This window comes from Vulpes vulpes, chromosome X (assembly GCF_048418805.1).
Source record: "Vulpes vulpes isolate BD-2025 chromosome X, VulVul3, whole genome shotgun sequence".
NCBI lineage: Eukaryota > Metazoa > Chordata > Mammalia > Carnivora > Canidae > Vulpes > Vulpes vulpes.
In genome coordinates, this window is record NC_132796.1 from 77442116 (window position 1) to 77458690 (window position 16575).

The 16575-nt window shown below is 37.7% G+C and overlaps 1 protein-coding gene across 5 annotated transcripts in view; it reads right to left on the reverse strand.

Annotated features, from left to right (window-relative positions):
• Window positions 1–15286, reverse strand: part of RBM41 (RNA binding motif protein 41) — a 52423-nt gene extending 37137 nt beyond the window's left edge. Inside the window, exons 1-5 of one of the 5 annotated variants that reach the window (XM_072744758.1) lie at window positions 15218–15286; window positions 12034–12150; window positions 11259–11451; window positions 10762–10966; window positions 8825–8896 (exon numbers count right to left, since the gene is read on the reverse strand). In XM_072744758.1, the coding sequence (XP_072600859.1) occupies window positions 8825–8896; window positions 10762–10966; window positions 11259–11451; window positions 12034–12150; window positions 15218–15225 (595 nt within the window). In that variant the 5' untranslated portion in view covers window positions 15226–15286. Of the gene's footprint in view, window positions 1–8824; window positions 8897–10761; window positions 10967–11258; window positions 11452–12033; window positions 12151–14805 lie in introns of all 5 variants that reach the window. The other 4 variants (XM_026014888.2, XM_026014887.2, XM_026014886.2 and 1 more) reach the window with 4 other exon arrangements.
• Between the last annotated feature and the right edge of the window lie 1289 nt (window positions 15287–16575).

A 16575-nucleotide genomic window follows, 5' to 3' on the forward strand; every position in this document is an offset into this window, starting at 1 on the left:
ACCAAGGGTTGGACACTTAATCAACTGGGCCATCCAGGCACCTTGGAATTCAAATTTTAAAAAATAATTTTAAAATTAAAAAAATCTGATTAAAAACTGTGCAAAGTATTTGTATAGACATTTCTCCAAAGAAGATACACAGATGGCCAAACAGGTATATGAAAAGGTGCTTAACAGCATTAATTATAAGGGAAATGCAAATCAAAACCACAATGACATATCACCTCACAACTGTTAGGTTAGGACAGCTAACATCTAAAACCCAAAATATAACAAGCATTGGTAAGGGTCTTGAAAAACTGGAATCTTTGTACACTTTTGGTGGGAATGTAAAATGGTGTAACTACTACCGAGAACAGTATGGAGCTTCTGCAAAAGATTAAAAATAGAAATACCATATGATAAAGCAACTCTACTTATGAGTATTCAAAGAACTGAAATCAGAGTCTGTAAGAGATATCTGAACTTCCTATATTCCTGGCAGCACTGTTCATGATAGCCAAGATGTGGAAACAACCTAAATGTCCATCAGTGAATGAATAAAGAAAATGTAGTATTAAAAAAAAAAAAAGAAAATGTAGTATCATGCATACAATGGAATATTATTCAGCCTAAAAAAAAGAAAATCCTGCCATGTGACAACACAAATGAACCTTGAAGATACCATGCTAAGTGAAATAAGCCAGTCACAAAAGGACAAATACTACATGAAACAACTTACATAAGGTATATAAAATAAACACATAGAAGCAGAATATTATGGTGGTTGCCAGGGACTAGGGGAAGAGGAAAATGGGGAGTCATTATTCAAAGGTTATAAAGTTTCAGCTACGCAAAATGACTAAGTTGTAGAGACCTATTGTACAATAGAGTACCTGTAGTTAACAACACGGTATTTTACACCAAAAAAATTTGTTGATTGGGTAGATCTCATGTTAAATGTTCTTAAAAAAAGAAAAGCAAAATAGGGAATGAAATGTCCATAAGGGTCTTTGAAAAGTTCAGATATACTCCTGGGACTCTAGAAGGTAACAAACATGTGCTGGGTTATGTGTATGCCTGGGAAAGTTAGGACCTGAAAAGTCATTAAACTCTCAACTCTGGCTGACCTTGAGGGTCTGTACAAGCAGGAAGTGAAGTCTAAGAATTGCAAACTGTCTGCCTGGGCATGGAAGGAGTGACCCAACACAGACAGACAGACAGACACACACACACACACACAAAGGCTGGTAGAACTTTTTGGTTCAAGGTATTTAAGGAAAACTTTCTCCAATAATTAGTGGGCCACTATGCTGAGTGAACAGACTTCAGTGGCTGTACATGACAAAGCTTTCAAATTTACAGAATTAGTCTAGGAAAATCACTATACAAATATCAATAACAACAAACCCTGGGGTGTGTGTGGGAGAATGATTTTCAGAGTTGTCACATGACATTATTTTAAATGTCTCATCTGCAACAAAAAAATTCTAAAACTGTTATGGACTGAGTATTTGTGCTCCCCCTGCACCAATTTGTATGTTGAAACCCTACTGGTGATGTGATGGTAATAGGAAGTGAGGACCTTTGGGAGGTAACGGGATTAGATGACATCATGAGGGTGGAGCCCTCATAAAAGGGATCAGTACCCTTACAGAAGTCTTGAGAGAGCTTGCTTCCTCTCCCTGCTCTCTGACATGTGAGGATCCAACAAGAAGTTAGCAGTCTGCAACCTAAAAGAGGGCACTCATCAGAACCTGATCATACTAGAACCCTGATCTCAGACTTCCGGCCTCCAGAACTGTGAGAAATAAATCTGTTGTTTATAAGCTACCCAAATGATTGTACTTTGATACACAGGAAAAAAGAAATAGTTAATAGAAACTTTTCTGAGAAAGCACATTGGGCTTCTCAGACAAAACTTTTAACCAGTTATTTTAAGTTCTTCAAATAGATGTGATACACACACACACACACACACACACACACATACACACACACTGGAATATTATTACTCAGCCATTAGAAACAACGAATACCACAATTTTCTTCAACGTGCATGGAACTGGAGGGTATTATGCTGAGTGAAGTAAGTCAGTCGGAGAAGGACAAACATTATATGGTCTCATTCATTCAGGGAATATAAAAAATAGTGAAGGGGATTAAAGGGGAAAGGAGAGAAAATGAGTGGGAAATATCAGAGAGGGTGGCAGAACATGAAAGACTCCTAACTCTGGGAAATGAACAAGGATGGTGGAAGGGGAGGTGGGTGGGGGGTAGGGGTGACTGGGTGATGGGCACTGAGGGGGGCACTTGACGGGATGAGCACTGGGTGTTATACTATATGTTGGCAAATCGAACTCCAATTAAAAAAATATACAAAAAAAAAATAGATAATGGATAAACAATTGAAAAAAAAGTAAGTCCTTCAAAAAATTAAAGGAAACCATGTATAAAGTACTAAAAGAATGTTTCAGAATGCCTTACTAAATAGGGAATAAAAATAAAGAGACAGAAATCATAATAAAGAACCAAATAGAAATTCTGGAGTTGGGATGCCTGGGTGGCTCAGCAGCAGAGTGACTGCCTTTGGCCCAGGGCGTGATCCTAGAGTCGCGAGATCGAGTCCCACATCAGGCTCCCTGCATGGAGCCTGCTCCTCTCTCTGCCTATGTCTCTGTCTCTCTCTGTGTGTGTCTCTCATGAAAAAATAAATAAAATCTTAAAAAAAGAAATTCTGGAGTTAAAAAGTACAATAACTGAAATGAAAAATATACTAGAGGGGCTAAACAGAAGATCTAGGCTGACAGAAGAATCAGCAAACTTGAAGATATGTCAACTATCATCTAAGGAAGATTACTCAATCTGAGGAACAAAAAGAAAGACTAAAGAAAAAATAACAGAGCCTCAGAGACCTATGGGCAAACATCAAGCATACCAACACATGCATAATGGAAATCTCAGAAGAAGAAGGAGCACAAAGAATATTTGAAGAATTAATGTCTGAAAACTTCTTCAAATTGATGAAAAGCATTAATCTACACATTACAGAACTCGACAGAATCCAAGTAGGACAAACTCAAAGGGACCTACTTGGAGTCTGTCCAAGAGACATTGAGAAATGTAGCCAAATTTTCAAAAGCTCAAAAGCAAAAGATGAAGATTGAATCCTGACTATAGCAAGAGAGAAGTGACTCATCACGGATAAGGAGTCCTAAATAAGATCAACAGCTGACTGCTCAACAGAAACTACAGAGGCTAAAAGGCAGTAAGATGACATATTTGATGCACTAAAAGAAAAAGATTGCCAACCAAAAACTTCACTGGCAAAAAACTATACTTTCAAACTAAAGGAGAAATTAAGAGGAACACTTGGGTGGCTCAGTAGTTGAGCATCTACCTCTGGCTCAGGTCGTGATCCCAAGGTCCTGGGATTGAGTCCCGTATCAGACTCCCCACAGGGAGCAATCTAAGCATAGATTGAAAGAATTCATCACTATAAGACCTACCCTCTGAGAAAAACTATAGGGAATACTTCAGGCTGAAATAAATGGACACTCTTCAGCAACTCAAAGAAAGAACACTAGTAAAGTTGATTATATAAGTAAACATAAAAATACAGTATAAATGTATTTGTCTTTGTAACTCTTTTTCGTGTCCTGACTTAAGAGATAATTACATAATGCAATAATTATAAAACTATATTGATGAGCTTAAAATATATATAAAGATGTAATTTGCATGACATTAGTAGTACAAAGGAGGAAGGAGAAAACAGATAAACAGTACTAAGTTTTTGAGTATTTTTGAAATGAAGTCAGTATTAATACAAGCTAGTTTGTTTAAGCTGTTAATTAGAATATCCTGAACAACTATTAAGAGAGCAACTAAAGGGATCCCTGGGTGGCGCAGCGGTTTGGCGCCTGCCTTTGGCCCAGGGCGCGATCCTGGAGACCCAGGATCGAATCCCACGTGGGGCTCCCGGTGCATGGAGCCTGCTTCTCCCTCTGCCTGTGTCTCTGCCTCTCTCTCTCTCTCTGTCTCTCATGAATGAATAAATAAAATCTTTAAAAAAAAAAAAAAAAAAGAAAGCAACTAAAAAGTAATAAAAGAAACAAGTTGTTTAAAATTATATATTGGAAAAACCTATTTAATATGAAGGAATAAATGGAGTAACAGGAACAAAAAAGATACAAGACATTCAGAAACAAATAGCAAAACGGCAGACCAAATCCTATCTTATCAAAAGACTCCAATTACATATATTAAATATAAATGAACTAATAAGCATTCAATTGGAAGAGTGGATTTAAAAAGGAAAACACGGGGTGGCTGGGTGGATCAGTCATCTAAGCATCTGCCTTCGGCTCGGGTAATGATCCCAGGATCCTGGAATCAAGCCCCAGGGATCCTGCTTCTCCTTCTCCCTCTGTCCCTCCCCCTGCTTGTGCTTACTTGCTCTCTGTCAAATAAATAAATAAAATCTTCAGAAAAATAAAAAAGGAAAACACGACCTATTTGCTGTCTACAAGAAATACAATTTAGATTTTTTAAAAAGTTGAAAGTAAAAGGATGGAAAAAGATGTTCCATGCAAACAAGAATCAAAGTAGGGCAGGTTATAAGAAAAATTTCCTTTTTCCTATTTCCTTGGTAAGTCTAGCTAAAGGATTATGAATTTTGTTGATCTTTCTGAAGGACTTTTGGTTTTGCTGATTTTCTATATTTCCTTAATTTTCTATTTAATTATTTTTGCTCTAATCTTTATTATTTTCTTCCTTCAGTTTGATGTGGGTTTAGGTTGCTTTTCTTTTTGTAGATTCTTTTTTTTATTAAGACTTTATGTGTTTAGAGCAGTTATAGATTCATAGCAGAAATGAGGGAAGGTACAGATTCCCCACATAACCCCATCCCCACACATGTACAGCCTACCCCATTATCAATATCCTCCATCAGAGTGGTACACATGTTACAACTAATGAATCTACATCAACCCATTATGATTACCTAAAGTTTATAGTTTACATTACAGCTCATTCTTGGTATCACACATTCTAAGGATTTGGACCAATTTTTGTAGTTTAAAAAAATTGTAGTTCTTAAAGTGAAATGTTTTGGTTATTAATTTCAGACCTTCTATATTAATATGGGCATTTATAACTATAAATATCCCCCTGAATACTGTTTTACTGCATTACCTAAGTTCTGGTATGTTAAGATTTGCTTTCATTCATCTCAAAGTATTTTCTAAAGTCCCTTGTGACTCCTTTTTGATTCGTTGGTTATTCAGTAGAATGCTGTTTAATTTCTGCATATTTGTATACTTTCTAAATGTCCTACTACTAATTTCTAATTTCATTCAGCTGTGAATGGAAGTGGCGAGAGTGCACATCTTTGTCTTATTGCTGATACTAGGGGAAATACTTCAAATTTTCACCATTTATTATGAAGTTAATTATTAACACAAACATATGCCAATTTATTTCTGATAAAAATGCAAAGGCAATAAAATGGAGAAAAAAATACTCTCTTCAACATATGGTGCTGAACAATTGGAAATTCTTAGGCAAAAAAGTGAACCTTAACCTAAACTCCACACTTCATATAAGTACCAAGTCAAAATATCATAGATATAAACATAAATTATACAACTATAAAAATGTTTAAAGAAAAAAATCTTATCCATGATCTGCTGTCAAAGAGTCCTTAGACATGGAAAAAGAAAGCATAATCCATGAAAGAAAACCCTGACAACCAGACAACTGTATTGTGTCAAAATTTAAAACATTTGCTTTGAGGCAAAAAAACTGGTATACTAAAAACCACAAAATGTTTCTGAAAGAATTAAAGATACAAATAAATGCAAAGACATCCCATGTTCATGAACTGAAGACTTACTATATTGTTAAGAGGTCAATGCTGCCCAAAGTGATCTAGTGTATTCAGTATAATCCCTCTCAAAATCCCAATGACGTTTTTTTCCAGAAATAGAAAAATCCACCTTAAAATTCATATAGTATCTCAAGGGTTCCTAAATAGTGAAAATCTTGAAAAGGAAGAACAAAGTTGGAGGTTTCACACTTCCTGATTTCAAAACTTACTACAAATCTACAGTAATTAAAACAGTGTGGCAATGGCATAAAGACAGACATATATACCAACGGAATAGAATGGAAAGTCTAGGAACAGAGTCTTGTATTTATGGTCAAATGAGTTTTGGAGAGAGTGCTAAGAACAATAAATAGGTAAAGGACAGTCTTTTCAAGAAGTAGTATTGGGAAAACAGGATATCAACATGCACAAAATAAAGTTGGATCCTTACCTTATAACATATACAAAAAAAATAACTCAATATGGACCAAAGACCTAAATATAAAAGCTAAAACTATAACACACTTAGAAGATAACATAGGAGAAAACCTTTATGACATTAGATTTGGCAATGAACCAAAAGCACAGATAACAAAAGAAAAAACTGACAAACTAGACTTTGTCAAAAATATAAACTTTTGTGCATCAAAGGATACTATCAACAGAGAAGGCAATTCATGAAATGAAGGTAAATACTTGCAAATTATTTATCTGATAAGGGAATCAGTATTTAAAATATACAAAAAAATCCTACAACTAAATGATAAGTAAATAATCAATTTAAATAATGGGCAAAGGACTTACATTGCCATTTCTCCAGAGAAGATACACAAATGGCCAAAAAGCACATGAAAAAGATGTACAATATCAATAGTCATTAGGGAAATGAAATCAAAACCAAAATGAAGTACCACTTCACACCTGTTAGGATGGCTATCGCAAAAAAAGAAGAAATTAAGTGTCAACAAGGGTGTGGGGAAATTGGAATCCTTCTTCATGGCTTGTGGGAATGTAAAATGATACAGCCTCTATGGAAAACGGTATGGTGGTTCCTCAAAAGATTAAACACAGAATTACCATATGATCCTGCAATTCCACTTCCAGATATATACTCAGAAAAACTAAAAGCAAGGACTTGAACAGACACTTGTACATCCAGTTTCATAGCATTATTTACAACAGCCAAAAAGTAGAAGCAACACAAGTGTCTACAGACAGATGAAGGGATAAACAAAATGTGGTAGATACATGGACTGTATTGGAATAATATTGGAATGGAATATTATTCAGCCTTAAGAAGGAAGGAAATTCTGTCACATAGATGACCTAGAAGACATTATGCTAAGTGAAATAAGCCAGACACAGAAGGATAAATACTGTTTGATTCCACTTATATGAGGCATCTAGAGTAGTCAAATTCAGAGACAGAGGAATGGTGGTTGCCAGGAACAAAGAGGAGTATAATGGGAAATGGTGCAGAGTTTCAGTTTGGGAAGACGAAAAAGTTCTGGAGATGGATAGTGATGATGGTTGCAGAACAATGGTAATATACTTGATGCCAAAGAATTGTACACTGAAAACATGGTTAAAATGGTCAATTTTATGTTAGGTATATTTTGCAACAATAAAAAAAAGTTTGCTCTACGAAGGACACTGTTAAGAGAATGAAAAGATAAGCTACAGACTGGGATAAAATATTTATGAATCATATATCCAACAGAGAATTGCATTTAAAATATATAAAGAACTCTCAAATATCATAAAGAAAATAAACAACCCAATTAAAAAACAGCAAAAGATTTGAACAGACACTTCAGTAAACAGGATATAAGGATGGCAAATAAGCACATGAAAAGATATTCAACATCATTAGCTATTAAGGAAAAGCAAATTAAAACTACAATGAGATACTACTTCACAACTATCAGAAGAACTAAAATAAATACCAACAGTACCAAATACTGACAAAGATGTAGAGCAAGTGGAACTCTCATACATTGCTGGTGGGGATGCAAAATGGTTCAGCCACTCTGGAAAATGGTTTGGCAGTTTCTTATAAAGTTAAACACTTACCATATGACCCAGTAATCCCACTTCTAGATATTTACCTTAGAGAAATAAAAATTTATGTTCACACAAAAACTTGTACAAAAATGTTCATATCAGTATTATTCATAGTCATCATAACCTGGAAACAGCCCAAATGCACTTCAATGGGTTGATGGATAAACAAACTTTGGAATATTCCATACAATGGAATGCTATTCAGCAAAATGAATGAATTATCGATACATACAACTTAGATGACTCTCAAAGGCATTACACTAAATGAAAGAAATCACTCTCCAAAAAATGACACAGTGTACGATTCTGTCTTTATGACTTTCTTTAAAAGACAAAACTACAGTGATGGAGAACAGTTCAGGGATTGCCAGATTATGAGTAAAGTTGGGGGTGACTGTCAATGGATGGTATGGGGGATTTTTAGGGTGATGAAGGTATTCTCTATCCTGATTGTGGTGGAAGTCACATGAATCTAAATGATTTATATGATTTACAATTTCTAAAATTGTACACCAAGAAAAAAAGAAAGAAAAACAGGCAATTGTATTGTAAATTCATTTTTAAAATAAAATACTGTTATATCATCATCATCATCAACAGTTATATTTTAGTGATTAATAAAAATATTCAGAATTAGTTGTGAAATAGGATCCAAAATTCATTAAGGTCATTTTATGTCTGGTACAGTAACATAAAGAGAAAAAAAATCAACAACACTAAATGTAAAAGTTTTACAACTTCTACTAACTCCTCTCTTTAATATTCTTTATCAGGATAAATTGCTTCCTCAGGATAATTTCCTATACACATTGTCATATACTGAATATGGAATTAAATAAGTACTCAACTCAGAAGTCTGGGACCCTATGTTACATTCCTAAATCTAACACTGTAAGAAAACTCTCGACTTGCCTTTTGTGCCTAATTTTATCTTCCTCTTCATTGAGGTCATGTACGTGTCTGCACTTGTCTTTTTGTGGTATGCTGTGAAGGTTTAAAGCAAGGAGTTTCAAAGATAGGAAACAGAAAAGATTCATACACCACTCACCCACCCCAAATACCAGGTACTGCTCTAAGTGGTTTACATGTATTACTTCACTTAATCCTCCTAACAACCCTATAATATATGTACTACTAATATTCTCATTTTACAAGTGTAAGGCAGTAACTTGCCCGACATCTCCTAACAAGCTAGTTAAGAGGGGGAGCCAGGATTTTTCCAGCAGTCTGCCTCTAGAGCCCATATTCTTAATCAGCATGCTAGGTCTCTCCACAAGAGGTTGCTTACTTGTTCTTTCATTCCTTCCTTCAACACTGCTCTTCCATGTCTGTGGTCTCTCCGTCTCTAACAAAGCATTCATTCATACTTACGGCTTTACCTACCACTTGAGTATACATGATTCCCAATTCTATGTAGCCAACTCTGACCTCTTCCCTGAGCTTCACTGCTGCATTTCCAACTGCCTCCTCGATATGTGCATTTAATGATCCTGCCATGCTCACCAATCCAACATGTTTAAAATCAAACTCACCATCTTTCGTCGGAATTTCCCCATAAAGACTTTCTTAACTTTGCCAATCGTTAAAGTCACACAGACATGAAACATCTAGGTTGCCTTTGACCTCTCCTTTGATCTTCCTCCTTCGTTCTCAGGCAATAAGTTTAACTTTGTGAGGTGTCTTATAACCACACCTACCTCTCTTTCTGATACCACTACCATCATTCTAGTCTAGATCTTGGTCCCTATATGACTGTAATATGCTTCCTACATCATTCTCCTTGCTTCCAGTTCTTTTCTCTCTCTCATCCTATTTATTGACCCCCAGATTAATCATTTTCAAATACTGCTTTTATCAGGTTACTCCTGGCTCAAAATCCTCTCACCATATCGAAAATAATTAGCTGAATAACTAACTCTGTAGATGTCTATACTACCCGCCAAATCGAGTTCAAGATTTTTAGCTATCTTTCTAACCTTGTCTTTCACAACAGCCCCAACCATGCCATCTGCTGCAAATGAACTGCCTTTCCCTTCTCCTTACTATAGAATAGGAAGTATTAAAAGAACATTGAAATCTTACTCCTCTGAAAGATCTACTTTAGTCATGCCAACGCACAGTGGCCTTTCCCTCCTTGGAACTCCTACAGCACTTGACAACTATATCTAGCCTTGTTACTAAGTGTTACCTGGTTCTGTCTCCAACCAGACTGTAATTGCTACCAAGTCCAGAATGATTTCTTAAACTTCTGTGCACCTCCCACAGTGCCTAGCCAAACTTATCTGTTAAAGTGATACTTTCTGGTTAAGATACATACCACTTACCTATATACGTTTTGCTCAATTACAGTTCAGCCCAAAGACCCTCCATAATCCTGCTTCACCTTCCTTTCCAATGATACTCCCTTTCCTCCCCCTGCTGTGCCCTATACTTCCTGTCACAACGAACTTCTCATCATTCCCTACATGCACCAGGTCCTTTCACAAACCTGTTCCTGTTCACCTACCATCTGTAATGCCCTCTCCCCCTTATTTACCTGACAAACGACTATTGCTCTGGCAAGACTTAGTACAAATGTCAACTCCTGACTCCCCCCAACTCAACTCAGATGTTCTATGTTCTGTGCTCCCCTAGCATTGTATTCATATCTCTGTAACAGTGATTTCCATGTGGCATCACAACTGTTGTGTACGTATTCGTCTCTGTCATGGGGCTATATACATTCCTCAAGGAGAGTGATTGTTTGTCTTTCCCCTACTCCCTTTACTAACTCTTCATTATTTAATGCCTTGCTGTTAAATTGCTCTCTCACAGTGAAGAGCACATCAGAGTCAGTGGTGATCACATACCTTGGTAATAAAGAGCCTTGAGGAAGGAGTGCCTATCAGCTCCCTGAAATAAAGACTTTTCTATTTCCATTTCTCGTCGGGTCAACTGCTTGCTCTTGGCAAATCTCTGTGGCAGGCAAAGGATGCGCTGACGCTCTGAGATCCTTTCTTCAATATCTTGAAGACGGTTCTGTATTGCTTCTGGGGTTGCCCTCAGTCTTGTCCTCTGAAACCAAAGAAATGGAGAACATGGATCATAGAGGACACACCCTGAAAGTGATGATCTAATGCCTCAGACAAGAAAAAAGATGATGAAAGGCCCAAAGAGACCATTCATAGATATGTTAGCTAAAAAGTCAAGGAAGAGCGTCTCTTGACCAAGGTCCCTATCACAGAAACCAAAGAAGATTCAGATACCAAAGCTCAATTTTGTAAGAATGAAAAACGGAAAGGTTCTCAGTGTCAAAGGAAGCGATCTCATTCTTTATTCTTCAGAAAAAAAAAATGGCCCCACTCACCTTTTCACCTGAAACGTGGCTCTTCCAGATCAAGATTTCTGTTTCATTGAGCCCTAGTTCCCTAAGAGAAGCAGTTTCCTGGTCCTTCTGATGCAGTGTCTGGAACTGGGACAAAGTCATAGTTCCAGCTGCTTCCTTCCCAAAGGGCTTGTACATAGTACCAGGAGCAAAGCTCTCTTTCTTAGACACACATCTGCAAAACAAGCAGGAAGAAAGTAAGAATATCTTCAGGTTACACAATTTACAGAAATGGGAGGCTCACCATTAAAAGAGGCACAGTGAAACTCACTGGCAATTTCTCTCTCATGATCAATTTCTAGGCTGAAGCACCTCTGCAATGACATGGAACTCCATCAATAGTCCCCTCACCCAGGGCCAATAAAGGACTGAATCAAATATTTATTTACTGAATATCTACTATGCACCAGATACTGTGCTGGGTACTGAGGATTTAACATTAAAGAAGATAAAAATGGTTTCTGCTTGCGTGGAAGAAGAGTGGAAGAGAAGCAAGTAAACAAAACAATGGTCATATTGAGTTACAAGTGCTACATATGTTAAGGGAAGACATAAGAAAGGTACTTAGCCCAGACCTGGTGGGATATAGGAGACTTCCCAGGGGAAGAGACACAGAAGCAAAATGTTGCTTAATAAGTAGAAGTGGGCCAAGGAAAAGGGAGTGGGAGAGGAGTGTTCCATCCAGGCTTTACGAGGGGTTGGCCACCTGGAGGTGAGGGTCTATGATATTCTACCTGTTTGCAAAATCAATACCTACTCCTCAATGGAGACAGAGGTATCAAGTTGATGCTGAAGGAGGCTTTTCAGCTGCCTCTCCCCTTCTGTTTCCAACTCCTCCAGGACATGCTCACCACTCTTCACACAGCTGTTTACCCTGGAGCAGATATAAGAATATATACAGAAAGTAGAAGAGACAGTCAATCTCAAAACATACTCTTTATATTATCTACCAGTAGTGACTCCATTTGTTCGAAGACACTTTTCTATTTGTTGGCCTTTATCATTCATTCCATAAACATTTACTAAATACTTACACATAAAGCACTGTGCTAGGTACTGATGGAGTCAAAGACATTCAAGACATAGTCCTCAAGAAGCTTGCAATTTATTTAGGGTATGTGTGTATGTGGTGTTGTGTTGTGTGCCTCTGGGGGGGCGGGGAAGGAAGGGGAGAGAGGGAGAGAGAGAAGAAAGAGATAATTGAGAGCTAGAGTGGTAAATGAAGACTTTGGAAAGGTAATTACTAAACCGGCATTTGAAGGACTAGGGATGATGAAGGAAAAGAACGGGGAGAATGAGTATGAAGAGACAGAAATATGTTCTGGGGATAATAAGCTCACTTTAGTTGGCATTCACATAGGAGAGCACTAGGAGATAATCTTGGAGGGGGTAATTAGACAAAGATTATGAATGGACTTAAATACTTCAACTAAGGGGCCTGGGCCTTCATGTATGGGTATTAGAAAAGCAACTTATTAGGCAGTTAAGTGACATAGTAGAAATGATGATTTAGGAAAATGGATGTGGTTATAAAATGGTTTGTGGATTCACAGGAAAGAAACCAGAAGCACAAGTTTGGAAACTCTTTAAATTTATTGAGAATAATACAATGAAAGTTCAAACTGGAGTGGTACCAGTGGAAACAGAAAGGAAGAGTTAGATGAGTGAGGACTTTTGTAGGTAGGGGTAAGGAAGAAATCAAAGATAAGCCTTAAATTTTAAGCTGTGTGACTATGAGAACAATAGTACCAATGAAGGAAAGACAAAGATCCAGATGGAATAAATGATTTAGAAATGGGAAATTCAGTATTGTCTTAGCCATGTTGAGTGGCTATTTACTACTACCTTTTACAACTGAAACACTAGCTTGAAGTAGCAGGAATACTTCAAAGACATATTGAGTCTGAGGTGACAGAATAAGTGATATTGGCTAATAGGAAAGCGAGAGATGGGAGAATTGTATAGATGAGAGTCTGAAGCTGAACATGAAAATCTCGAGTCATCTGTATTGGCAGGATGTGGAGCTGTGAAAGAGGAGGAGATACTCAAAGAAGAGAGTATAGAAGGAAACACAAAGGGGTCATAACACTTTATAGCAAAGGCACTACTCTGTAGAAATCTAGGAATGCTATTAGCTGGCCAACCCTAAATAACTGAAAACTCTTAGAGTGTAAATAGCAGGACCCGTAGAGCATGCAACAATAGGTGATAATAGACAAGAACAAAATGAATTAATTCCATGAGAAAAATAAATATGAAATACCTTCTTTATATGATAATCCTTTGATATTTGGGTTATGATATCTCTCTCATAATTATAAGCAAGATTTTCATGATCTAGAAAGACTGAGATCTATTTTAGATTTTAAAATATCCTTAGGCCCAGTGTTTTTCAAAACTTCCTTTTAAGTATCTCAGTTTGTATTTATTATTTAAAATTCTGAACGTTTTTGGGATGCCTGGGTGGCTCAGCAGTTGAATCTCTGCCTTTGGCTCAGGTCATGATCCTGGGGTCCTGGGATTGAGCCCCGCATCCAGCTCCCCGTGAGGAGCCTGCTTCTCCCTCTGCTCATGTCTCTGCCTCTCTCTCTCTCTCTCTCTCTCTCTCTCTCATGAATGAACAGAATCTTTAAAAATATTTAAAAAATAAAATTCTGAACGTTCTTGCTAAGTTTAATGTGGCTTTGAAGTGAAAAACCATAGCTAACTACATCAGTACACACTAATTTCAAAAAGAAAAGCTGAGTGAAACAAAAAGGCAAGTGATAGAAAAAGTCTACAATATGTGTCCATTCATATAGAGTTAAAAAATGGCTAAAACTAGCAACATTTTGCTTAGGGATAAATTCATCTGTGGTGAAACTATTTTAAAAAAAAAAAGCAAGGGAATGATTAACACCAAATTCTGGACCATGGTCCCTTCAGGGATAAAGGAGGGAGGAGACGCAATCAGGGAAGGGCACACAGGGGACTTCTACGACACTGCTAATGTTCTGTTTCTAAAGCCTGTAGTGGGTATGAGTTTATTCTTATCTTTAAACTGTATATATACATTATTTTGAAATATATAATAATGAGCATTTTTTTAAAAGTCATTTTGAGGCAGGGAAAATCAGAAACGGTTTTTCAAAAAATGCAGAAACTGACTGTACAGGAGAGCATAACATCAGAACCTGACACGCACCGCCCTCTTCCGGAGTGATTAGTCTACTTTGTAGGGAATCCAAAACTAATTTAATGAGGATCCTTTAAAAAGCCATTGTGTACTGTCAACAACTTAGAAGCTCAGGCTTTCTACAAAGACCGGCCAAGTTAAAGCTGCCATTTCCTGCAGAACCAGTAGGGGGAACTGCTTACAGCAGTGCTTTTCTTTTCCTATGATACGTACAGCCGGTTTCGTACCTTCTAAATTTTTAGAAACAAACTATCAGTAGCTTAGGTTAAGACCTGAAAGCTCTACCTGCTCGCGGGGCCCGAGGAAGCTTTCCTTAGTACACAAATACTGAAGAAGAAAAAGAAAGGCGCCCACCCTGTGCCCCTTTCGGAGGATGAGGTGGAGGTAGGGCGGGACGAGGAGGAGCTGGCCTGGGTGTTCCTCGCGCTGGGCATTAGTCGGCCAAAACCCTTTTACCTGGGTGAGTCCGTCTGAAGCTGTAAGAAGCCAAGGCCTCGGTGCAGCTCCTGGAGCCGGCGCCGTGGCCTAGATGCCGGTGCAGGCAAGGCATTCCTATGGGAACCAGCGGCAGCGGCCCTTCCTGAACTTCGCCCCGTAGGCCTGTCTAGCCCGTCTCCCCTCCTCCCTCCTCCTTTGTCTTCCCGCTCACACGAATACGCATTCCGAGAACGTGACATAGCCCAAACACAAAGTCATAAAAGCCATTTTCAAAGTTAAAAGGTAGAAGAGAGCTCCCTTCGCCGCCTGCTCTCAGACAAGCCCTTACCTCTTCATGTTTCCACAGGCCCCTATCTCTAACTTGGGTGAAAAGGCCGCGGACTTCAAGTCCCAGAACTCTGCGCGGCCGACTCTAAGGGGATTATGGTGGAGTGCGGGGCTCTGGGAATTGTAGTCGCGCAGAGCTTAAAAACCGGAAAGAGAGTACCTACAGAGTAACGGGTATGTTTTTAATTTGTTCAAATATTTCACCTGCGGGTTAATGGCAACACCCAATATATCCAGCTTATAAAGCTAGGAGTCACCTGAGACTTGACTGTGTCATTCAATATCGCCGAATCCTGGCTCCTCTTTTCATCCAACATATGCCTATCAACCCCGCTTCTATTTTCAAGGACTCTTTTCCAGGCTGCTGTTTCCCACTGGGCTCCTGATCCATCCTCTGCAGCGTAGCGAGTGATCAGACACAAGTTTGACCACATAACCTGCATTAACGGTTCTCCTCTATCTGTAATAGAAGCTTATGAAGCATTGTATTTCTTATCCTGAGATTCAGAAGTCTGTATGAAATGTTTTTGTTCATAATTACATTGAATCAAGAGAGAGGTATAGCATAGTGGTTAAGAGCATGGGCTCTGAGTTCCCAGAGATGGAAGTATAAATGTCCCTAAGTATATGAAAGGAAAGATGTCTAATCTCACTTTTAAGTGTGATGGAAATTTTGAAGTACACTGACTATAAAATACATGACTTGTACTCCTCAAAACTGTCCAGGTCATCAAAAATGTGGAAAGTCTGAGAATCTGTCAGCCAAAGGAACCAAGAGACATAATGACTAAATGTAATGTGGTATCCTTCATGGGACTCTGGAACAGAAAAAGGGCCCTACGTAAAAACAAAAAATATAAATGAACTATGCACTTTAGTTAATAATAAGATTTGTTAGATGTGACAAATATACGAGTTATGTAAGATGTTAACACTAAAGGTTACCGGAGTGGAGATATACAGAACTCAGTGCTGTTCAACTTTTCTGTATATCTAAAACTGTTCTAAAAAGTTTATTTTTAAAAAGTACACTAAAATAACATTTTCACCTACAAGATCAGTAAAGATATATAAGTTTGAGGACACATTATTTTTATTGAGATTGTGGGAAAATAAGCACTCTAATTACACTGCTCGTAGGAACATAAATTGGTACCACCTCCATGAAAGGTAATGTGAGGATACAATTAAAACCATAAATACTCATTCCTTTTAGAGCAGAAATTCAATCTCTGTGAATAGTATCCTTAATACTATGTATCCTCAAGTATGTGTATGTATGTATGTGTGCATATACACAACTTAAATACCCACAAATGTAGTAAGTCCATTCAATGGAAAACTATGCAGCAGTCCCAA